At 37.1% G+C, this 23,788-nt stretch overlaps 2 protein-coding genes across 4 annotated transcripts; both read left to right on the forward strand.

Moving 5' to 3' along the window:
* Nucleotides 1-5,342: 5,342 nt before the first annotated feature.
* On the forward strand, nt 5,343-10,532 carry LOC137962249 (probable methyltransferase PMT3). 3 transcript variants are annotated; one of them, XM_068809011.1, is made up of 9 exons: nt 5,343-5,552; nt 5,638-5,765; nt 6,580-7,052; nt 7,143-7,307; nt 7,423-7,605; nt 7,916-8,510; nt 9,402-9,514; nt 9,638-9,858; nt 9,965-10,532. In XM_068809011.1, the coding sequence occupies exons 3-9, from the start codon at nt 6,792-6,794 to the stop codon at nt 10,287-10,289; spliced, it is 1,863 nt and encodes a 620-aa protein (XP_068665112.1). In that variant the 5' UTR covers nt 5,343-5,552; nt 5,638-5,765; nt 6,580-6,791; the 3' UTR covers nt 10,290-10,532. The 3 variants fall into 3 exon arrangements, with proteins under 3 accessions (XP_068665112.1, XP_068665113.1, XP_068665111.1); XM_068809012.1 differs by having other exon boundaries at nt 5,638-5,721; XM_068809010.1 differs by lacking the exon at nt 5,638-5,765.
* Nucleotides 10,533-10,912: 380 nt separating this feature from the next.
* Nucleotides 10,913-14,289, forward strand: LOC137962820 (UMP-CMP kinase). Its single transcript, XM_068809906.1, has 9 exons — nt 10,913-11,344; nt 12,056-12,109; nt 12,356-12,410; nt 12,649-12,766; nt 12,856-13,012; nt 13,214-13,294; nt 13,402-13,509; nt 13,624-13,689; nt 13,872-14,289. The coding sequence occupies exons 1-9, from the start codon at nt 11,282-11,284 to the stop codon at nt 13,944-13,946; spliced, it is 777 nt and encodes a 258-aa protein (XP_068666007.1). The 5' UTR covers nt 10,913-11,281; the 3' UTR covers nt 13,947-14,289.
* Nucleotides 14,290-23,788: the final 9,499 nt, after the last annotated feature.

A 23,788-nucleotide genomic window follows, 5' to 3' on the forward strand; every position in this document is an offset into this window, starting at 1 on the left:
AGAAATTTTCCATTAAATTCAAATGAGAATCCCATGCCATCCCATGAATGAAGAAGAAGTGCATGCTGACATGAACGCAAAAATGCATATCTAGACAAATGAATGAACCACCACAACAAATAATCACCTCTAACAATTTTTTACTTAAATAATGACAAACTATTTTTTGCCACTTCTCATAATGGTTGTCTTCCTATTTATTTTTAAAAGATAACCACGTGTATAGGGGTGGCATGCCTAGTAAATAAGAAGAACTTCATCTAGATGACATAAAGTTGTAATTATGCAACCTGGTATATGTCCTCTTATGTCTTTTTCCTTTTAAAACATGTAGCCCTGGGGGTATTGTAGTTATTGTAAACACTTTCCCACAACTATAAATATAGCCTCAAGGCATGGGGTAGAGCATTCAAGCTTCTACTATTGGCTCAAATTCATCCTTACACATCTTTCCTTTCCTCTTTTTTCTCCCTTGATTTCTTCTCTCCTCTCTCCTAGAGCAAGAGTACCTCTCTTCTCACTTTTCCATGAGATCTCTTGTGTTTATTTATTGGCACTAGAATTCAACATGGTATCAACATGGAAGATGAGAAGAAGATAGAGAAGAAAGGGAGAAACAAGAAGAAGAAGAAAAAGAAAAAGTAAAAAGAGGAGTTTCCAATTTTCCCTTTTAGTCTTCTTTCTCAATTCCTATTTATATTGGCTTTCTTACTCTCTTAACCATAAGTTTTATATAACAGATTATATACCATTAGAAAGATTGTTGAGTCTAACTTCCAACTCAAAAGGAATATTTTAAATCAAATTTTTCTAGAGTGGTATATCTACATCTGAAGTAGAAAAGTTTTTGATAGCATGAAAAAACCTCAACTTTATGAACAGTTTGTACAAACATGACCAAAAATTTATATTATGAAATATATCTCAAAAGAAAGCTATGTGAGTCTATTTTCTATCCCAATAAATCATTTCTTAATATAATATTTATATAGAGAGATATCCATATTGGAAGAATCAAAGGTCATGTTAGTAGCCTGTTGCATACGAAAATAAGAATTTAATCTGATTTTTTTTCTTCACTTTTTGAGTTGTTAATATTGGTTAAGTTTCTTATTTTTTTTCAATATTTAGTCAATATTTTGCCAACTTGAGTATCTTTCCTTATAAGTTTCATTTCTTTGATCTCACACTACATTAGATTTCTTAAGAGAAATCTTTCCCTATATGAGTGTAACTTCTTTTTTAATGAAGTCTGAAAATTTTGAATTAGAAAGTCTTGTTTGCTTAATTCTAGATTCCAAATATTAGTGTTCTAAATTCCCTTTTTCCATAATTTATCTTTTGAATATTTTCTTTCCAAATTGGTCAAGTGTATTAAGAGGTAATTGCCTTATATGAGAAGTCCATGTTTAGAAAATTTCCATTATTGTTCCATCTCAAAACTTTTTTATAGAAGTTTTTTTTAAAGTTTCCTCAATCATCATGTTCATAGAGGAATTATTATTTTTATCTCCCTCTTGACTTGGTCAATTTTGTTACCTTATTTCAATACTACCATTACAGTCTCCAGCTTATTATGGCGGTGGTTATTTTCTCTGGTTTTAATCCTCCATTACCAGTTTATTTGGTTGTCTTTCTCCTACCATAATTTTTTTTTACTATCGTTTACCCTCTTAGGCCATCCCCATTGGTGCGTTGTTTTGGTTGGTCCTCTTTTTTTAAAGGGTTCAAGGATTTGCCGATTAATGCTCATTAATTTTTCTTTGTGTGGTTTGGTGGGGTATTTATAACTTTCCCAAGCCAAACTAGCCCTTTTTTGCCTATTTGAAAAAATCAGATCGTAGGTTGATCAATCACTTTATAGTGATTGATCAATCAATCGATCATAATGGCTCTTTCTTGTCAAGATATAACTTATTGATTGATGGACTAATTGATCAATATGTTTTCGTTGGTCATGAAACATTAAGTTGATCGATCATTGCCAAGGGATGATTGATCAATCAGAATTCCCTCTGGCTGTGTAATGCAAGTATGATTGATCAATGAACTTTCTATGATCGATTTTGCTTTATGGCCTTGACTGACAGGATTTTGTTTGATCAATCAATCATGTGGGATGATTGATCATTCCATGTGACATTCACTTTTCAAGACAATACTTATCGATCAATCCAAATTGGATAATCAATCAATTGACTATGGTTGATCGATCAATCGACTATAGTTGATCAATCATGCTTTATAATGTTAACATGGACACTTCAGAATGATCGATCATTCCAGTGCCAGTTTAGCTAAATTGACTTTCAAAGCATGAGAATGCTTTAACCTAAGTGCTCTAACATGTTCTATAGGATGTATATTATGTTCCTAACCATGTTTATATGCAATGAATGTCCTAAATGTCCATTTTCACTATTGTGCTTTAAAGAAAGGAATTAGGATAGTTTTCTTACATTTGTGATTGAGTTTTGACATATATCATTTACACTTAAACTCCAGTCTTTTCGTTGTCTTCTTCTTCATGGGTGGTTCTTCAAGAGATGCCCTTTTATGTTATTTGAGGTCTAGTGTAGACTTGATCATTTTGAAGTTTTGGACCTTAAGTGTATTGGCTCTTGAAGGTAAAGTATCTGAAATACTTTGGTTTGTAAATTGTTAGTTTTATTAAGTTTTATTATCATCAAAATCAATAAGAAAGTCAACCTAAGGTCAACAAATTCTACTTGAGGGAAGAGAAGTAAAGAGGAAGAATGAGGGTCTCAGTTAGGGTTATATTTTTTCCTTCCTCCTCTAGCTTCTATTTATAATATTCTTCTAGCGAAAAATTATAAATATGGCACTAGGTTTGGAATAAGTAAAGTAAACCCATTCTGAAACATAATTTCAATTGTACTCCAATCTCTTTAGTTCTTCACCATGCTTGTTGAATCTGTTACACTCTTTCCCTAAATCCCCGAAACCTCTCCCCTTGCCATAATTACTCCCTCCCACTCTCTCTTCGTGGGTCCTCCCTTCCCCCATCACTAAGTCCCCTTGGGTTTCCCCATATCATCACTAAGTCTCCTCACATTATCACTCAGGCCACAATTATAGGTAAAGACTTAAATTAGACTCTATCTAAGTATGCTTACCAAGTCAAATGCATGCATGTGAATGTCTTTTTCTCTCATTCTTCAAGGAAAAGTATATGGGCACTATATTGGTCTCTATGAGTGGTTGTGGAGATGCTCCTTTGATACAATTGTAGTGCTATAGAAGAAGATTTTTATTGGCTAACCGAATACTTGCTAGTAAAATTGTTTGGTCATTACAACTTGGATTCTACTATATCATTACACTTTCTATCTAACTTTATGCAAATCTAATGAATAGACAATGGGTTAGAATTGTTGCTTATCAATACTAGTATTTTTCTTGTGCTTCAACGGTTGGTCCTTATTATAACTCACATATAAAAAACGCCTTGATTCAGCTTTATACTCGTAGGGGGGATTTTGTTCTTGATCTTTCTTGGGGAAAAGTATTTAAAGATATGATGTTAAATATAAGTTGTTCTCATTTTGTTCATTTGTTTTTAAAAAATTTCAAAATATGATGAGTTTGTTATGTCTTTTTAATGTGATATTCTTAAGAAGTAGAGAAACTGAATCGTAGTGATGAAGAGATTGAAGGAAATAAACTAGTAGAAGTTATTGGGATAATGTAAAATTTGGATAAGATCAAGAAGAAGATGGAGATGATTTGAAGGAAGAAATTAACCAGTCTATAGTCTTAACATTAGGTTGGAAGAGAAATGAACAAACTGTATTAACTAACGGATTTTATAACAATATAGTAGCTCAAATGTGGAACAATATGTAGAGTGAAATAATTGATTTAACATGAGCAATTAGGTTGTAGATAAAAAAAAAAAAAGTTTTAAATTTTGATATGATTTTACTAAAAATTTATCAAATAAGTATGATAAAGTGATTAATAAGTTTTCATATATTTCCATAAAAAATGCACTAATAGATAGAGGAAAATTTAAAATTTTCCATGTAAGTTTGACACTAATAAGTTTTTATATTGAAGGTTTATTGAAAATGTGAATCTCTCAGGCTGTGTTTGGAACTTAAAAAGTGGAAAAAAAGAAAAAAAAAAGAGAAAGAGAAAAAGAAAGAAAAAAAAGTTTCTTTTCTCTTATTTGGATACCCAAATTCCAAACATTTTGTGAGAAAAAAATTATTAACTAAGATAGAATTTCTTATTTTCTTTTCTCTAAATGATTCTCGTCTGTCAAACAACAGAAAATAATTTTATCTCTCATTATTTTTTATACTGGGCACTAACGGCCTAAGAGTATCATAATTTCCCGGGCCCCTAAGAATTTAGATTCTTGGTTAATATAAATCCACAAACATTTCACTTTAATTTTCTTATTTTCTTTGCTCTAAATGATTCTCCTCCTCTGTCAAACAACAGAAAATAATTTTATCTCTCGTTGTTTTTTTACACTGGGCACTAACGGCCTAAGAGTATCATAATTTCCATAATTTAGAACCTTGGTTAATATAAATCCCACAAAGCATTTCGCTTTAATTTGCCGACAGAAAACAATGGCTTCCATGACAAAGTTAAAGCAGTTTTGTCGACGTGAACAACTCAGGATCAAGCATTTCCCCTTAACTTTTCGGTTTTCTGGTCGCTAAACTGTCGAGAAAATATCAATAGCAGTAGCCAAGGAAGGTAATAATCATGGAACAGTGAAAGCCAGAGAAGAGAACAGAGGAAGCAGACATTAATAAAAGAAAACGAAAGAAAATGACGGTTTCCTGTTCTTAAATCTTAAGACGGTGTGAACACGAGATGAGAGCTCTAAGGGTCTGGCAACTGGATCAAAGAGTCGTAATTAATATCCCTACACTGCCAAAAGGAAAAAAAGCCATGCCTGTCACCGGCGCTCTGTCGCGCTCGGTGCCGCGATTTCTCGCTCCGTCAGGTCCATGTCTTTGCATGGAAATCGGAATGGAAGGAGTTTGTAAAAATATAAATGCGGCGCGAGCAGTTGTCGCCCTGACGGCCGGTCACCGACAAATTTCATCAAATACTCCTTTTTCCCCTGCAGAATTATCACTAACAATGGTCGAATCGTAAAATAATTAGAGAAAATACTTTGACCTGGTTTATTGCCCTCTTAATTCTAATCTCCCTATTTATGGAATAATTAATCATCTGTCTCTTTTATATGCCTCATTTAGGGTTATTTTAACCCCTCGTTTGACGTCTGTCATTGTCAAACGAGATAAATTCGCGAGACGAGACCAAAGAGTATTATTCTCTCGTCTCGTCTATTGGCACCGAAACCCGAAAATAAACGAATATTTGGTATGCATTAGAAATTTAGAGGCTCTCATTCTCTCGCTTGTGGGTCTGTGTCCCAGATCTTGCACTCACTCGACCCGATTTTGCTCTGCCAACCGTCCCTTCCCTCTCCCTTCTTCCAAGTGGAGACTGCCCCTGCTTCAGTTCTTGAGGTTCGATCTGGATCTGCGTCTCCTGTAACTGTGAGTTCTTGTATACCCGCGTTTATCTTATCTGTTTTGTTGAGAAGTTGAGAGATTAACCTGGAATTTAATGCATTCGTTTCAGATTGAATGTTGGTTGGGAGGTTAACTCGGAGTTGTCTGTTTTCTGGTTGTGAATCCTGGAGATTGTGGAAGTATCTTGAATTTGGTCTGTTGGACGCCGTTTCTGGCGTTTTTTCCCGGATCTGCTAGGTTAATTAGCTCGATCTGCTTTTTCCGTCTGTTTGCTACCAAAGTATCGAAATTATCTTGTTTTGATACTTACTTACTTTTTTCTGGAGAGTGTATTCACTTGCTTCGTCTTTTGCTTCTGCTACTGCCTGGTGCTCCGGGTTTCGCCGTAAATGGAGAGAATTGTAAATTTGCTTTTTTTTTTTTTTTTTTTTTTTGTGGATTCGGTGGAAAAGCATTTGTTAATTTCTATAGTTATTCAAAGGAGGAGGATCTGTTCACTTTTTTTACTGTGGATCTTTGGAGGTTTTGCCGACCGAGACTTTCGAAGTGCTCACTGTTTGTAGATGATAAATTTCTTTCGATGTTGCTTTCGGTGTCTTCCCTGCCCAGACATGGTTGGAATGGTTCGCGACATAGTTTCTCTTTCGTTTTGCAAAATGCTTCACGTTGTGTTTAGTGTAAATAGAGGAGAAAATGGTGGATACTAAAGTTCATACGGTAGTTGGAATCGTAGGCAGGCTTTAGTGTGTTGTACCTGGTGGATCGATCTCATCTGGCAGATTTTATTCCTTCTGACTAAAATTCTATCTTATCTGGAATGTCAACCAACATGACACCTTTTCAATCCTAAATAGAGGTTTTACCTTTCTTCAGTTGAACTTGGTCAGTTTTACTATTAGATGTCGAGTCTCATGCTGTTATGAGCACAAAAGAATGACAAGTTGAATCAATTAATATCTAGAGTCGTTTGTTTTACTCTGGGTAACTTTTCTGACTATTTAGGGGTTCAACAGATTTTACTCATAATTTCTTTGTTGGCTGACTTTTTCAGGGTTTCAGTTTCCAATCTCAATTGGACACCACTTCTGGAGTTTCTCTGAAAGCTTTGTTCTGTGGGATTCACAAACTTATGGTGTCAAACTTGGCTGCTGTTCTTGTTGTGCAGTGAGTAGAACCATCCTTTTGGAGTGCTTCTGGGGTAATTTTGTTAAACTTGAAGAGGATAACTAAAACAAATAGTGGCTCTAGTTCAATTTTGAGATCATGAGGGGAAGGCCAGATGGAGCTCAAAAGAAACAGTTGGTCACCACATTGTTTGTTGTGGGGGTTTTGGTTGTTTTCCTCTTCTTTTATTTTGGATCTGGTTCCCAACATAGTGCGTCTGCCATGGAATATGGTAAAACTTTGAGAAAACTTGGTTCCTCTTATTTGGGCGGTGATGATGATAGCGAGCTTAATAAGCAAGATGAGTCCAAATATGCACTGGACGATGGAGATAATTCAACTACACCAAAGAGCTTTCCTGTTAGTTTCCATCAACTCTATCTTGTCTTTACTTCTAGTGTTCTGGCAGTTCTGTGAAGCTCACACTTCTATTCTTCTCTATGTTCAAAGGTTTGTGATGACAGGCATTCAGAGTTAATACCCTGCCTAGACAGGAATCTTCATTACCAGCTGAGGTTGAAGCTAGATTTGTCTTTAATGGAACACTATGAGAGGCATTGCCCTCCAGCTGAAAGGCGCTTCAATTGCTTAATTCCCCCTCCACGTGGCTATAAGGTTGGTAGTCCTTTTCCTTTTATGTGCATTCTAAGGAAGAGCTTAGTGGGAATCTCCTTTGAGATCTTTATGTCATAGCAGCAGTTCTAATAGGGATTTTAATGTGTGCTTGCAGGTTCCGATAAAGTGGCCAAAAAGTAGAGATCAAGTGTGGAAGGTTAACATTCCTCACACTCACCTTGCACATGAGAAATCTGATCAGAACTGGATGGTTGACAAAGGTGAAAGGATTGAATTTCCTGGAGGAGGCACTCACTTTCATTATGGTGCAGATAAATATATTGCTTCACTTGCAAATGTAAGTGTAATTTCCTTTTGATGGATTACCACAAAAGAGAAGAGGTAACAAACAGTCTTCTTTTTCTTTTTTCGAAAGCAGTAATTGTAATCCTTTTTAGGAGTGTTTTATGTTTTATTATTGTTTCTTTAATGTTGTGTATTAACTAGTTATCTATTTTGCACCTTTATATTTCCATGGTTTTTTATATTGGTTTATGATATCTTTGGTTATTCTAACTTTGATATTCATTAAATTTCTTTATTTTTTGCATATTTATTAACTTTAAGTAAAAAACAATTATGTTTCTATTTCTGATTCTATCCAACAGATGCTCAACTTTACAAACAATAACTTAAACAATGAGGGGAGGATCAGGACTGTTCTTGACGTGGGGTGTGGGGTTGCAAGCTTTGGGGGATATCTTCTGTCATATGATATCATAGCTATGTCAGTAGCACCCAATGATGTGCATCAAAACCAGATTCAGTTTGCCCTAGAAAGAGGAATTCCTGCATATCTTGGCGTCTTAGGGACAAAGAGGCTGCCTTACCCTAGCAGATCCTTTGAACTTGCTCACTGTTCCCGCTGTAGGATAGATTGGCTTCAGAAGGATGGGATTCTTCTCCTTGAGTTGGATAGATTGCTCAGGCCAGGAGGATATTTTGCTTACTCATCACCAGAAGCATATGCTCAAGACGAAGAAGATATCCATATCTGGAAACAGATGAGTGCTCTTGTGGAGAGGATGTGCTGGAAAATTGCTGCCAAGAGAAACCAAACTGTCATTTGGGTTAAGCCTCTGACAAATGACTGCTACCTGGAAAGAGAGCCTGGAACTCTTCCTCCTCTGTGCAGATCTGATGATGATCCAGACGCTGTGTGGAATGTACGCATGGAAGCTTGTATCACACCTTACTCTGAACGTGAGTATACTCCTTTAGACTTTTTAGTTCATATTAACTCACATATTTAAGAACCTTTCTTTTTCTTGTTCTTTTCAATTTTTTGGTTTACTTCAACAGTCAATTTATAAACATATTCTTTCCCTTGCATCTGAAATCCAAACATGTTTTTGGCTGATAGATGATAACTACAAAAGCTTAAAATCCATTTTTAAAGCCAGCACTTGAATACGATCCACTATGAAATGTTTTCCTGAGAAAAAAAGTTTCACTATTTTCTGGAGAAAAATGATCCATCATTCTGCTAGAGTTTGGCAAGTGGAAGCTACTTTTTTTTTCTTCTTAATTTGGAATCTCTTATATTTGCTCCTTTCTTTAGAACCCACAAGCAAATAAAAAGTGCACTTGTGATTAGATTGGCTCATTGTCAAATCTTCTGAGTTCAACTGGACAGTGTTAGTAAATTTTTTGTCTCCACATAGATATTATTGCCATCATCAATTGTGTTGACCTGCAGACTGCACATGTTCCATTGATTTCACTCTAAAAGCTCTTCCATATAGTCAACGCCATTTAATGTTAAGTTGCTTACTGAAATGTTATGTAGGTGAAGCATGTTTAGTGCTACACCCTGAGAGATGATTTACCTTTTTCACATTGTAGGCTGGGATATTTGGGAGTGTTTTGAGTTGGAGCATGGTTGTGTCTACCATCTTATTTGAATAACATTTCCTCTTTTAATTAGTTTCTGTTTTTGTGTTGAGCAGAAGTCACTTGCTCTTTAATTATTTGATACTCCAAAATTTGGAGAGTATACATGACTGCTATCTGTACATTACTCAATTTCTAGTATCATTTCATTGAGTGCTTTACTAAATTGAATGCATGACAAATTTTATGTAAATTTACCAGAGACTCAGAGGGCTCACGGAAGTGGATTGGTTCCATGGCCAGCTCGTTTAACTGCTGGTCCTCCTCGTCTTGCTGATTTTGGCTATTCTAACAACATGTTTGAGAAAGACACGGTAATCTGTGCATATTGGCTTTTGAGATTTGTTGCATCATGGACTGGTATTCTTGCATGTGTTTATCTAGTGCAAGCTCGTGTTGGGGTGACATATGATAAAATAGTTGTTTATGGGATGCAGGAAACATGGCAGCGCAGAGTTGAGAACTATTGGAATCTGTTGGGACGAAAGATTAGGTCAGATACCCTAAGAAATTTGATGGACATGAAAGCCAACTTGGGATCATTTGGTGCAGCACTTAAGGACAAGGATGTATGGATAATGAATGTCGTGCCAGAGGATGGACCAAACACTCTGAAGATAGTATATGACAGAGGCTTGATTGGTTCTGTGCATGACTGGTAAGTTACTATGATACCCACCGTCATTCTTTAGTTTTATTAACCTTTGTATTGGTGTGATGCATATGGAAATTTGTTAACCTTAATTATCACTTTCTTGTGATAGGTGTCAATCATTTTCATCATACCCCCGGACTTATGATCTACTTCATGCTTGGACCATATTCTCTGACATCGAGAAGAAAGGATGTAGTGGGGAGGACCTTCTGCTTGAGATGGACCGTTTACTTAGGCCTACTGGGTTTATAATCATCCGAGACAAGAAATCAGTAGTGGACTTTGTCAAGAAGTATATATCCCAGTTGCACTGGGAAACAGTGGCATTGGCTGATTCTGAGGATTCAGAGTCGGAAGAGGAAGAAGAAAAGGTATTTATCATCCAAAAGAAGATGTGGCTCCCAGGAGAAGGCAGCCTTAAGGATTCAATCTAAGTGTGCCCCACCTATTTATCAATCTTTTACCACAATTTGTGTCATTTTTTTCCATCTCGCTGTAGTAATCTCGGAAGTGTGGGGAAGAGCAGTTTGGCTGCTATTATCTTACATTCATTAATTATGGTATTCTAGATATTCTTTTGACTTCGATGCAGCTCCGGTGGTGACCGTGATAAGAGAGAGAAATTAGTTTGGAAAGTAAAACTTTGGATAGTGTATTGGTTTGTATAATTTGATTTAGGTTTTCTCCCGCAACTTCATTTACCTTTGACCTTTGTTGATGATTCCACTTATTTTTTAAGTGTCTTATTTCATTTTGCACAAATCTTTCTCTCTACGGAGAACTTAACCATCCATTTAAAATTATAAAGACACTATGTAAGATAAAGTTTAGAGAAGTTGCATGGGAGAAAGCCGAACTGTTGATCTTGGATTATAATTGCATGACTATAATTGTAATGTTTTCTAAAATTAATATAAATAAGAATATTAAATGGCAGACTGTCAGTTCTCTTTGGCACGTTCAAAGAAACAAATTGTGAGGTGATGGGTGAGAACATGCACCATTCTATAAAAAAACACAGTCGGTCAATGAGTCGAAGACTGAACCGCGACCTCGAGTCAAGGAGTCAACCAGGGTTCCCACGATTAGCCGCTCGAGTCAGATAACCAAGTCGGCCTAGACTCGGAGACTCGAAGGGAAGATCCGAAGACGTTCCGCACCAAGAGGAAGACAAGTTTTACCAAGTAAAAAGAGGATTTTGGAAGACCCTGTCCGCTGAAAAGCTTTGGCGCGGATCTCTCTTGACAGCGCCTTCTCTTTTTCCACGGTCTTCATTAAGCTTGATTTTCTTTCAGAAACCCCCCCAAAACCAAAAAAACACACAAAAAAAAAAAAAGAAGATAGAAAGGAGAAACTTGGTTGCAAACTACCTGTTCGAAGAATCGTCTTGCTGAAAATGAAATCTTAACTTGTGAATGAAGTGGAAATGTGGAGGCAGCTGCGGGTCGTTTCTCCTTTAGTCACTTCTCTCAAATCCTCCCTTCGTCAGGTAACCCTTCTCGTTCCAAAATTTTTGAAGTTCCTTTCATGGTTGATACCTGGTATGATCGGCCTTAATGTTATTTCTCTTTGTTTATTTCTCTTTGTGGTTTCCTATGTCTAGTTTTTGGAAGAACAGAGTTTGAATAATGATCGTTTGGCATCATGATTTGGTGAGCTGAGCGAAATAAATTCGGCATGGTTATTGATTACCTAAAAGACCATGATTGTTTTCTTTGTACAACAGCTTACATGATCTCATAGATTGGATTCTTATTTCATTCCTCACATGTTGTACAGTGAAAAAATTCTCTCATTATCTAATTCCTAAAGGAGCTCTCTTCTTGTCTTTAATGTTGCCGCTAATTTGTTTGATTATAAATGAGAAAGTCAATCGGTTAAAAAACTGATAGTGTCCTATCCATCATACAGATGTCTGCTTGTATTTTGTTTTATTTTTTCGTTATATTAAAGCATTATACTTCAACTCCATTATCTTATTAAAACTTCTTACATAAGCTCTTTTCATATATGTTCATTTTTAGCATATTTAAATTTCCTTTGGTGCATCTATGTTCAGGAAAAATAAAAATCCTTTGGGCCATCAACATCTGCTTTTTAATTGTTCTACCAGAACTCTTTTGTCTTTTGAACTTTTTTTTAAAACTACTACTTCATTTCTTTATTTTTAATTCAGGTATGTGGATGAATTCTAATGCAGGTACCGGCTACATGGAGCTATATGGAAGCCTTCTCTGCAGATTCTATGAATATGGTGTGTTGGTATTTGTCAACTTATTTCAGTGTGCTTTGAATCTTAGTTAGTTACATTGATTTTGGGTTATGGTAGAATTTGAGAAATTAATAGTAATTTGCATCTAATTTGATTGTTGACATGCACTTACTTCTAATTTGATTGTTGACAACCACATATTTGATGTAACTATGTAATTGTTGATGCCTCAGAGAAGATTTAATTCCTCTTTTGTTCTTTCTCTTCCCATACCTTTTCTTTATGCAGGCCAAAGAGAAGGCATATTCCCATATGAAGAATCTATTTCTAACTTTTGTTCTAGGTGAGCTCTGTCAGTTTTCTGTTTCACGTGCCCAAGCTTTACTTTGATTGTGCATCGTTTTTTGCTGCTCAAACATGCTGAAGTGAAATAGAAACTGGTGGTTGGCTTTTAGTAGCTCTCATTTGCCATCACTTTTTTCACCTGCATATTTTACCATTGAATTCTGGACAAATTTGTAAAGAATACTTTTTTTCCTATTTTCACCAGCTGAATTGTTGCTTTTTTGTCATGGTTCCAGGTGGGCCTGGTAGTGGAAAAGGTACTCAATGTGAAAAGATTGTAGAAACGTATGGATTCACACACCTGAGTGCTGGTGATCTTCTGAGACGGGAGATAGCCTCAAAGAGTGAAAATGGGTACTTCTGAAGATTAAATTTTCTTTGTTAAGTACCATGCTGTTTACTGCTTTAAGTGCTCTAACTGATGGTTTAGGTTTATATTTCAGAGCTGTGATTCTTGACATTATTAAGGAAGGAAAGATAGTCCCTTCCAGTATAACTGTGAAGCTGATCCAAGACGAAATTGAATCAAGTGAGAACTCTAAATTTCTCATTGATGGTTTTCCACGAAGCGACGAAAACCGTATTGCATTTGAAAAAAATGTGAGTGAAATTTTCATTTCTTTGTGCAAGATATGTAAGAGAGAAATGCTATTAGAAACGATATTTGAGAAACATAGATTTATTTAGCTTTTTGAAATTTTATTTCATCTGGAAATAGGAAATTTCCATTATCAAGAGAATTTTCAAGAGAATGTGTATGATGTTAAATTTCTGATGTGATTCTCCAATGATAAAATGCAGATTGGAAGGGAACCGGATCTTGTACTTTTCTTTGACTGCCCTGAAGAAGAAATGGTGAAAAGGGTCCTAAGCCGTAACCAGGTTTTGCTGTTGTAAAACGCTTCTGTTTCCTTGGCTTGAAACATGGGTTGTTCATGCTTTGATTTCGTCTGATATTCATTTACTATGGGCTTTTCCATTTCTCTCAGGGTCGAGTTGATGATAATATAGAGACAATTAAGAAACGCCTGGTTGTCTATCATGAATCGAACCTTCCTATTGTAAATTACTATGCTGAGAAAGGAAAGGTTCACAAGGTAATCCTCATTTTATTTCTGAAATCTAAATTTATGATCTTAATGTTGTTAAAGATCTGTCTTGTGGGTCTCACAAATTTATAAATTTATGAGCATGAATGTTGCTTCATGCAGATCAGTGCAGTTGGTTCTGTAGATGAGATTTTTGAACAGGTCCAGCAGATCTTTTCCAAATACAAGGTATGGCATTTGGCCAATTTGATGTCTTTATTTAGCTCGTGACCTGTGATGGTAAGCCTCAAATATGTTGTTCAATCTTTTAGTGCTTGTTGGCAAGCAGGCTGATTTTCTTTTGTTTTTGTCCCATTTGAGCACTGGCTAATTTATTTACTCCCAAGTTGATATATTCATGTTTATTTCAGTGTTTACTAGATCAATCTTCGAATGAAAGCTTTCCAGTAACATCTAGAGCTCTTCACAAAACGATGAGGACGTAAATACAGGAAATAGCTAACAGAGATCTCTCAGTGACCCAGTGTTCGAATAAGAATAGCTCCTTTTATTTTTATTTTTTGTCCTTTCTGTTACCTGGTGAGGATGTTAGTCAGCAGAAATGTTCTTTAAATTTCTTTTCTTACCTTGATGTCTCAATGCATAAAGCATGGGATCAATTTTCCTCCTGAGGTCGTATACAAAGTGAAAGTAGACTTCTCAGAAGCCTGGAAATGTACTAGATCTGTTGAAAAATGGATGGCAAGAAATTTGATCTATTAATGCTTAATAATTTCCCTTTCCGTTGTAAGCCAATCTTAATCAATGAAAATTCTTGTTTTTTTCAGTTAAAAAGATGATTCAAGCAAAATAATTAAATTTAATGCCTTAAGACCAATGTTATAAAACTGGGTTCGGTCATTGATCCGCCAAGGTGCTCTAGCTCGGTTGAACCCGGGATGAATCTGATTGCTAGTTGATCTGTGATGATATTATTTGATAATTAAAATTAGGGGAAGCTTCTCCCATCCTCTAATATCTTGGTTTTTGTTATGGATAGGGGAACCCTCCCTTATCACTCCATTGAATAGGAGGGGGAAAGAGGTCCCAGCTCCTTCCCCCTTCCCTTTTGTATGCAGAGAGGCAAAGCGGGAGAGGGAGGGTGGGCATTATCCCTCTCCTGCCCCCTGTTGGTTTTGTCAAGGGAGGAGCCCCAATATGTGGCACTGGGGAGCTTCTTGTCTTTACTTAGTTGTGTATTCTTCATGGTTTATGCATAAAACGGTTTTGTGGCTTTCCGGTGTAGGGTCCTATGCAAGCCCAGATCGGGTTTTATACAGTTATTTTCACACCCTGCTGTGGCGGCTGCTTCTTCTTTCTCTCCCTGCATTGCTCCTTCACCCTCTAAAACCCTAAAATCAATTCCCAAATCTCTAGTTGGGTTGAGCTTTCTCTCCTCCTCCGCTAAGACCGTTAAACTTCTCCTCTCTTGGGTTTTTAAGGGTGCCCCCGTTATTGCTTGGGGTGCTGCTGTCGTCTCCATGGCGGCTATTAAATCCCCGACCTCTCTAATTTTGAGACATCGGTTTTCAAAAAAGAAAAAGCCACGCTTATAGGACAGGATGAGGTATTTATTTCCTCCAGCTCATAAGCAAGTCCCTGGAAAACTCAGTATCGAGGGATAGTACTGACTTGTTTTGCTGTTCGGTGCCAGTGAAAAGCCCACACATGAAAGAGTGTACCATATGTATGTTGGACTAACAATCACCACCACCACCAACATCAGCGCAACCTTCCAGTTCTCCGTCTCCAGAGAAACACCAGTCGAAGACAAGCTAAGCAGTAGGAGTCCTGTCACTCATTCAAAGCATCTACTCGCTGTTATGTGTTGTGCGATTCTCAGCGACCCGTTGGGTCTCTTATGCCCAGAATGCTTTTAAGATCATCATAATTTGTGGTTCTGTTCAGCCTGCCCAACGACGTAAAAATTTACAGGCAGGGCCGCTTTAATTCGATTTTCTTTCTTTCTGGCTTTGGTCATAAACTAGTGAAGTCTGAACTCTGACATTTCTGATCCGCTTCCTCTTTGTATTCCACCGTACAAGTTCATAACGACGACACGAGGTTCGTAGAGTTCATCAGTTTTTCTTTCACAGAGTTGATTCAAACGGCGGGAATCGACAGAATGAAAATCATTTACAGTCGAGAAGTTTAAAGATGATCCAAATCGAGCGCATAAAATGAAAGGACGACGTTGAGGTAGTGACAGACCATTTCAGGGGGCCATCCATAAATTGTCGGCCATGACCAGTGAACTTTGTTTTCATTTTCCACAAATCACAATGCTGCTACCTACTTTACTATACAAAGCGATTTCAATTTGTTTCTGTGATTGGACCTGTCTCACGAAAGTCGGTTTCTTTTATTTAAAAAAAAAAACAAAAAACTTGATTTGTTTCTGGTTTTTAAAGCGGAGAGAAGAAGAAGGAAGGGACTACATGCTTCAAAAGAAAAAAAAACATCATAGTACATACACTAGCTTGCATAATCACAATTTTATGCTATCTCTATGAAAGTTCTCTTTATTTACTAGTCATGTCATCCCTACCCACATGAGTATTTCTTAACACTCCCCTTCAAGTTGGTGTTTGATGTCATTATTAAAAATATCTTTCAACATAATTCACTATGGTATAAGAGCTGGCATTCTAGGGTTTACATTAAATTTGATCGAGTTATGAAAGTTTAGTAGAAAGGAAACTCAATTCAGCCTTCAAGGAGCAATTCAGCAAGTTTTCTCCTTTATTAGATAATTTTCACCTTATTTTCATATTATGAGGTATTCAATTCAAGTTTTTGATAATCATAAAGTTGTTTTTTCACTAAAGCCTAATTATTCCCCTCAAAATTCTTTTTTTTTCCTTCATATAAATGCGAAAATCATCTATTTGTCATGCACATGAGTTTCCTTTATTCCTTGTTTGTTTGATTTAATTTTTATGCCAAAAATTCTTCCTTAGGAATCCGAAAAATCCTCTTGAAACTATTCTTAAGTTCTGGTTTGTTGAAGGTATGGCTTCTCAATTAAGTTGTTAAAACCCTGAGTTAGGGTTTGAAGAATAGTTTTGGAAAGTAATCAGTAGTTCTAGTTTATGTTCTATTGCTTTCTTACTAGTACCTAGTTTGTTTGTTTTTTTCTTTTTTTTTTTATCACCATTGGTTATTAAGTGATCAGAATTTTGGTTTGGAATCTCAAATAGCAACAAAAAAAAAATCGACAAAAGGGGTCATGCTCGTGTGATCTATTGGCTGGTTTCCTTGCTTGTTACTTGTTGAATTTGATCACTTGACATTACATAGTTGTTCATTCCATTACTTCAAATATTTGTTAGTTTTGATAAAGTCTTGTTCTCTTTCCTCCTAAGTTAACCTAAAGGTGTTAGTTTTCTAGAGAAAAAAAAGTTCTTTTGTACGTCATGATGTCTAAATTGTCAAATACTTCATCTTCCTCTATATATGTCAATTTCAACAAAAATGATCAATTCAGAATTACTTGTTTTGGTCTCAATGAGTGAAACATTTTTTATTACTAGAGACCTTGTTGAGCATATAACTCAGCCTCCTATGCATGTGGATCAACCCTCTCACCATAAGTGGTTGAGGGAAGACACACTTGTTATTAAGTGGCTAATTAATAGTATGGAAGAACATGTGGCAAACAATGTGGTACACTTAGAGATAGTCAAAGCAATATGGAACATATATTTTGAATTATATTCTGCCCTTAACAGTCTACAAAATATTTATGATATTTTTCTGGAGACGCACAACACAAAGTGTAAAGACAATCTTTATGAGTACTTTGCTAGATTCAGAGGGTTGTTACAAGAACGAAATGTTACACAAACATATGCACTCGATGTTGCCATACAGGAAAAGCATAGGGAAGACATGGTCTCAACTATATGTCTTGAAAATCTACCACCCTACTTGGATGTTTCCAAGTTACAAGTACTTACCTCTATTGCAAAACCTTCTTTTAATGATGTGTGTGCAACCATGCTACGAATTCCAGTTGAGTCCAACAGTTAACTAGAACAAGTAAAAACCTCAGTTGTGTTCACATAAGGGAGGGAACAATGATTCTAGTAGAGGTAAAGGAAGAGGTGGAAAGACACCTAGCAGACGAAGAGGTAGAGGTGGGAATGCTCCTACCTCTAATATTGGTGGTTAGCAAAAGAAGTGTACCTTTTGTGGTCTCAACAACTATCTAGTTGAAAATTGTTGGAACCTACATAGCAAACCACCTTAATTCAAGGTTAATTAAACATCAACCTCTACTACATCTACCCACAATGAAGCACCATTAGAGTCCTCCAGAGGAAGATTGACTCTATCAAAAGAGGATCATGAATTGTTTCAGAAGTTCAACAATATGATGGTTGCTCCCCAAAGTAACACAATCGTCACATTTGCTACTACTGGTACATATCCATTTCTCTCTTGCTCGAGCAATTCACCTTGGATCATTGATTATGAAGCCTCTGAGCACCTCAAAGGTAAAATTAAAATTTGTCCTCTATGACACCATGCACTTTAGATCATTTTTCTCCATTACAAATGGATCATAAACTAGGATTCAAGGTACTGATACATCCACCATTTCACCATCATTTTCACTTCCTAATGTCTTGTTTGTCCCTCAATTTCTATTGAATCTTATATTGGTGAGTCAATTGACCAAAAAACTAAGTTGTTCTGTTACCTTTTTTCCATCTCAGTGTGCTTTCGAACATCAAGATGAAATAGGTGATGGGTGGAGGCCATGAGAGAGGGAGCCTTTACTATATGGATCCTACTACATTGACAGTAGTAGCAACAACCACAATAGAAGAGGCATCTAAATGGCATAAAAGGTTTGGCCATCCCTCATTAACAAATTTAAAAAGTTTTCTTTCACTTCATTCAGCTTCAGAATTGTCATGTAAATTTTGTTAACTTGGAAAACATCATAGATCGGTTTTTCAACCCAGGCAAAACAATATTGCTTCTAGTCCTTTTACTTTAGTTCATTTGGATGTGTGGGGACCTTTTAATGTACCAAATATATCTCAATCTAAGTATTTTTTATATTTTTGGATGATTACTCTAGAGTTATATGGTTATATTTGATGAAGGAGAAGGTTGAGGTATTTCCTATTTTCATCTCCTTTTGTGTTATGGCAGAAAATCAGTTTAAAACCAAGGTCAAAATCTTTCAGTTTGATAAAACAAAAGAGTATTTTTCCTCAACCTTTCAATTTTTTTGCAAGTAAAAAGGGATCATTCACCAATCGTCATGTGTTTATACACATTAATAGAATGGTGTATCCGAAAGAAAATATTTCCATTTTGTAGAAATTGGCCAAATTATTATGTTGTCTATGGATGTTCTCTAGTTTTATTGGTCTCATGCAATCCACATTGTTTGTTTTTTTTATATTAACCTTATGCCCTCCACTGTGCTCAAAGGTACCACCCCCTTCTCCAAATCGTTTCCTTACTCAGTTGCCTTTTCGTTAGCACCAAAGGTATTTGGGTGCACATCTTTTGTTCATCACTTGGGGCCTCCCTACGGTAAAGCCCTTCCCCAGGCTGTTAAGTGCATTTTCTTGGGGTATTCCGAAGATAAAAAATGTTATGTATGTTATTTTCTGTCCTTGAAGGAAACATTTAACTCAACTAATCTTTCCTTTTTTTAGCATCAACCCTATTTTTCTGCTAGCTCTCCTCCTAGATTCTCATCATTTATAGGGATGACAAAGCCACTTATTCATGTGGATTATGATTTACAGGTCATGGACCAATCTTTTGAAGACCCTCTCACTACACCCATTGATCGATCATTTAGATTTCTTCAGTGATCCTGAGGTATGTTCTCCTTCTTCATCTCTGGTCGTTTATGGACCACCTTTTGCTACTAGGCCCATTGCTCTTTGCAGAGCCCCGCTCCACTACTGTTAGACCTCCATCCACTTCATACCTGATCTCTCATTATATTTCCACTCAATGTTTGTCTCTGAGTTGTGTCTTTTTTTTGTTCACATTGTCTTCTTCCTCCATTCCTACCTACTATGAGAAGGCTTTCACTGATCAGAGGTGGAAATCTACCATGGATGAAGAGATTTAGGCTATGTACCACAATTCTACTTGGCATTTGGCCATTCTTCTGCCAAGAAAAAAAGGTAATTGGGTGCAAATGTGTCTACTCTCTAAAGTATAATCCAGATGGTTCTATTGCTAGATACAAGGCTAGGTTGGTTGATAAAGGTTATACCCAGTCTTACGGTATTGATTATGATGAAACCCTTTCTCATGTTGCCAAGATGATCTCTAGTAGCCATTTTTTATTGGGAGTTACATCAATTGGATGTCAAGAAGGCCTTCTTGAATGATATATTCTTTGAGGAAGTCTACATGTGCCAACCATCTGGTTATGTGGTTGAGGGGGAGAAAGTATGTCAGCTGAATAAAGCAGTATATGAGTTGAAACAGTCTCTACAGGCATCGTTCTATGGTTATAAAACTTGGGTTCAAGAAGTGTGAATGTGATTACTCAGTGTTTATCTAGAATTCCACTTAGGACAACATTCTTATGGTGGTTTATGTGGATGACATTATTATTATAGGCAATGACCTTAGTGGCATTCAGTAGATAAAGCAGGATCTTAATAGGAGTTCCAAACAAAGGACCTCGGACATCTCAAGTACTTACTTGGGATTGAAGCTCTTTAGTCCAAACATAGTATAATCCTATCACAAAGGAAGTACGCACTTGATTTGTTGAAGGGGATCAGAATGCTTGGATGCAAGCCTGTGAACACATCTATAGAACCTAATATTAAGTTGTATGCAAGAACTGGTAGTGATGTTGTTATTGGTCGGTTTAAATGTTTAGTTAGGAAGCTGATATATCTCACAATCACAAAACTAAATATTTCCTATTCGGTCAATGTTATCAACTAGCATATGTATTAACCACAAAATCACATTGGGAAGCATTGGAAAAAATCCTTCAATGTCTCAAGAAAAGTCTAGGTCAAGGGTTGCTATATAAATGTCATGATCATACATTAATTGAAGGCTTTGCTAAGGCTAACTGGGTTGGGTCTCCTGATGATAGAAAATCCACATTTGGTTACTGTGCAATTATTGTGGGCAAGCTAGTCACCTAGAGAAGCAAAAAACAAAATGTTGGGGCTAGATCAAGTGCAGAAGTAGAATATCAAGCTATGACACTTGTAGTAAGTGAATTGTTATGCTTAAAATCATTCATGACTGAGTTTGGGTTCCAGATAACCAAGCCTATACAACTTCTTTGTGAAAATCAGGCAGTCATCCATATTGCGACAAAACTAATCTTTCATGAGAAAACCAAGCAAATTGAGGTAAACTGTAATTTCATATGAGGAAAACTTCAAGCCAAAATAATATCTACGCAGTATATCCCTTCAAGGAATCAATTGGTGGACATCTTCACGAAGGCTACTCTGCAAAGTCACTCACAGATACCTGCTCTTAAGTTAGGAATATTTGACGTTTTCTACCTAGTTTGAGGAGGAGTGTTGAAGTACTTGAATCAATTGGTGGACATCTTCACGAAGGCTACTCTGCAAAGTCACTCACAGATACCTGCTCTTAAGTTAGGAATATTTGATGTTTCTACCTAGTTTGAGGAGGAGTATTGAAGTAGTTTGAGTGATATTCTATGTAATTATGAGATTGAGTGGAATAAATTCTTACAAATAGATAGTGTCTTTCTCTCTTTGGTAATAAAATTTCTCTCAAAAAGGGATGGAATTAGGGGAGAAAAAAATAGAAACTTTAGAGAAAATTTTAATTATCAAAATTTTAAAATATTACTATTTTTTATTTCTTTTTTACATGTATCCAAAAGAAACTACATTTCTCTTCCATTTTTTCTCTCATTTTTCACTTATAGATTCTAAACCTCTTTATCTTCTTTTCTCTCCACCTTTTGTGTTCCAAACACAACATTAGAGCTAAGGCGGTTGGAGGAGAAATTACCAACTTCGGTAACTTCGATTTCCACTCCAATAGATTCCCATAGGTTTTGTTCGGAACATCGAAAGTGGAGAGAAAAGAAATAGAAAAGAAGAGAAAATTAGTAGTTTTTTAAAATTTAATGATTAAAATTTTCTCTCAAGTGTCTATTTCTTTTCTTTCCAAATTCTATCTTTTTTCTGAGAAAAAAAATTATTAATTATTTTCTCTTATTTTCTTTTCTCTCAATAATTATGTGGTCAACACAAAAAAAATAACTTTCTTTCCTTTATTTTGTTTACAGACCCTTAGCATATAGATAGAAGAGTTATTTTGGTCCAACTATGAGCCCCAAGGGAGATTCTGTATTAGAGGTCCACGTGTAGTGCGTAATACGCACCAGTGTCCAAGTTAGATAGTTGTCCGAACTGAACTCCCTCTCCCTTCTCCCTCTCTCTTCTCCTCTCCCTCTCGGCCTTCGTTGAGACCCTGCTATGGCGGATGCTTCTTCTTTCTCTCCCTGCATTGCTCCTTCACCCTCTAAAACCCTAAAATCAGTATCCAAATCTCTAGTTGGGTTGGGCTTTCTCTCCTCCTTCGCTAAGACCTTTAAACCTCTCCTCTCTAGGGTTTCTAAGGGTGTTACCGCTGTTGCTCAGGGTGCTGTTGTCGGAGCTCGCATGGTCTCATGGCGGCTATTTGTTATAAGCCTAGCAGTTCACCTGGTCCCGCCCTGGGCGACTCGGATCCTGGGTTAAGTACCTATGTCTTCCGCTCCTAATTGGCCATTTTTTTGGGTAATACTGACTAAGTACCTAACATTTGGTATCAGAGCCAGACCTAGTTGCGAGTTTGAATTCCGGCGGTGACCTGGGTAGGCCGTCGCAGAAGTACCTATGTCTTCCGCTTCTAACAGGCCGGTCTTTTGGGTAGTATTGGCTAGGTGCATAACATTTGGTATCAGAGCCAGGCCTACGTTGCGAGTTCGAATCCCGACGGATACACCTTGCGCTAGTGGAAGGGGTGACCTGGGTAGGCCATTGGAGAGCGAAGGGGGTGGCCAGAGTGGGCTTCTCGCCCCGTGGGTCGTCTCTAGCGTTGGGCCACCGTGGACGTCGGCTCTTCCCACGAGGGAGTGATGTTATAAGCCTAACAGTTCACCGGGTCCCGCCCTGGGCGACTCAGATCCTAGGTTAAGTACCTATGTCTTTCGCTCCTAATAGGCCGATCTTTTGTGTAGTATTGGATAGGTACCTAACATTTAGTATCATAGCCAGACCTACGTTACAAGTTCGAAATCTCGACGGATACACCTTGTGCTAGTGGAAGGGGCGACTTAGGTAGACCATCCCCGAACATTGTGTCGTCGTGGACGTCGATTCTTCCAATGGGGGAATGATGTTATAAGCCTAGTAGCTCACCCGGTCCCGCCTTGGGCAACTCAGATCATGGGTTAAATACCTATATCTTTTGCTTCTAACAAGTCGATCTTTTGGGTAGTATTGGTTAGGTGCATAACATTTGGTATCAGAGCCAGACCTACGTGGCGAGTTCGAATCCCGACGGATACACCTTGCGCTAGGGGAAGGGGAGAACTGGGTAGGCCGTCGCAGAGCGAAGGGGGTGACTAGAGTGGGCTTCCCGCCCCGTCGGCCGTCGCTAGTGTTGGGCCGCCGTGGATGTCGGCTCTTCCAACGAGGGAGTGATGTTATAAGCCTAGCAGCTCACCCGGTCCCACCCTGGCGACTCGGATCCCGGGTTAAGTTCCTATGTCTTCCACTCCTAACAGGCCGGTCTTTTGGGTAGTGTTGGTTAGGTGCATAATACTATTAAATCCCCGACCTCTCTAGATTTTGAGACATTGGTTTTCAAAAAAGGAAAGGTCACGATTGTAGGATAGGATGAGGTATTTATAATTTTTTGGATGCTAATGCTTTTCCTTTTTGGGGATTTTTGAGTTTATTGACTTAAATCTATGGAGTTTATTTCGGTACATTGTGAGAGGAGGGAGGGATCTGTTTCAGTTGTTGCCGTATGCGTTCAAGGGGATTAAGCAAATTGGTGTCATTGGGTGGGGTTCTCAGTTGATTTTTTTGCTCTACTGCGGAATTTGAGAGATTCGTTTGCCGATGCGAAGTCCAACATCATTGTAAAGGTGAGCTCTTTCTTAAATCTTTTAATATTTTTGAAGTTTTTCTTTAGTTATATAGTATCTAGCTTCTTCTTCTTCTTTTTTCTGATTTTTTGTTTGGGAATCTTATGTCATGTCTAAGTAATATCTGAATGTTCCAGGTGGATAAAATGA

The sequence above is a fragment of the Aristolochia californica genome, unplaced genomic scaffold (genome assembly GCF_029961685.1).
Source record: "Aristolochia californica isolate CCGP_79_NKW_82.1479 unplaced genomic scaffold, dmAriCali1.0.hap1 SCAF_4, whole genome shotgun sequence".
Taxonomy (NCBI): domain Eukaryota; kingdom Viridiplantae; phylum Streptophyta; class Magnoliopsida; order Piperales; family Aristolochiaceae; genus Aristolochia; species Aristolochia californica.

What these genes read in the sequence shown, in the direction of transcription:
- LOC137962249 (XM_068809011.1), top strand. Translation starts at nt 6,792, where the DNA reads ATGAGGGGAAGGCCAGATGGAGCTCAAAAGAAACAGTTGGTCACCACA. An exon ending in CTACACCAAAGAGCTTTCCT is followed by an intron (nt 7,053 to 7,142) that starts GTTAGTTTCCAT and finishes CTATGTTCAAAG; the next exon opens with GTTTGTGATGACAGGCATTC. An exon ending in ATTGGTTCTGTGCATGACTG is followed by an intron (nt 9,859 to 9,964) that starts GTAAGTTACTAT and finishes TTCTTGTGATAG; the next exon opens with GTGTCAATCATTTTCATCAT.
- LOC137962820 (XM_068809906.1), top strand. Translation starts at nt 11,282, where the DNA reads ATGTGGAGGCAGCTGCGGGTCGTTTCTCCTTTAGTCACTTCTCTCAAA. An exon ending in TCAAATCCTCCCTTCGTCAG is followed by an intron (nt 11,345 to 12,055) that starts GTAACCCTTCTC and finishes ATTCTAATGCAG; the next exon opens with GTACCGGCTACATGGAGCTA. An exon ending in GTATTGCATTTGAAAAAAAT is followed by an intron (nt 13,013 to 13,213) that starts GTGAGTGAAATT and finishes GATAAAATGCAG; the next exon opens with ATTGGAAGGGAACCGGATCT.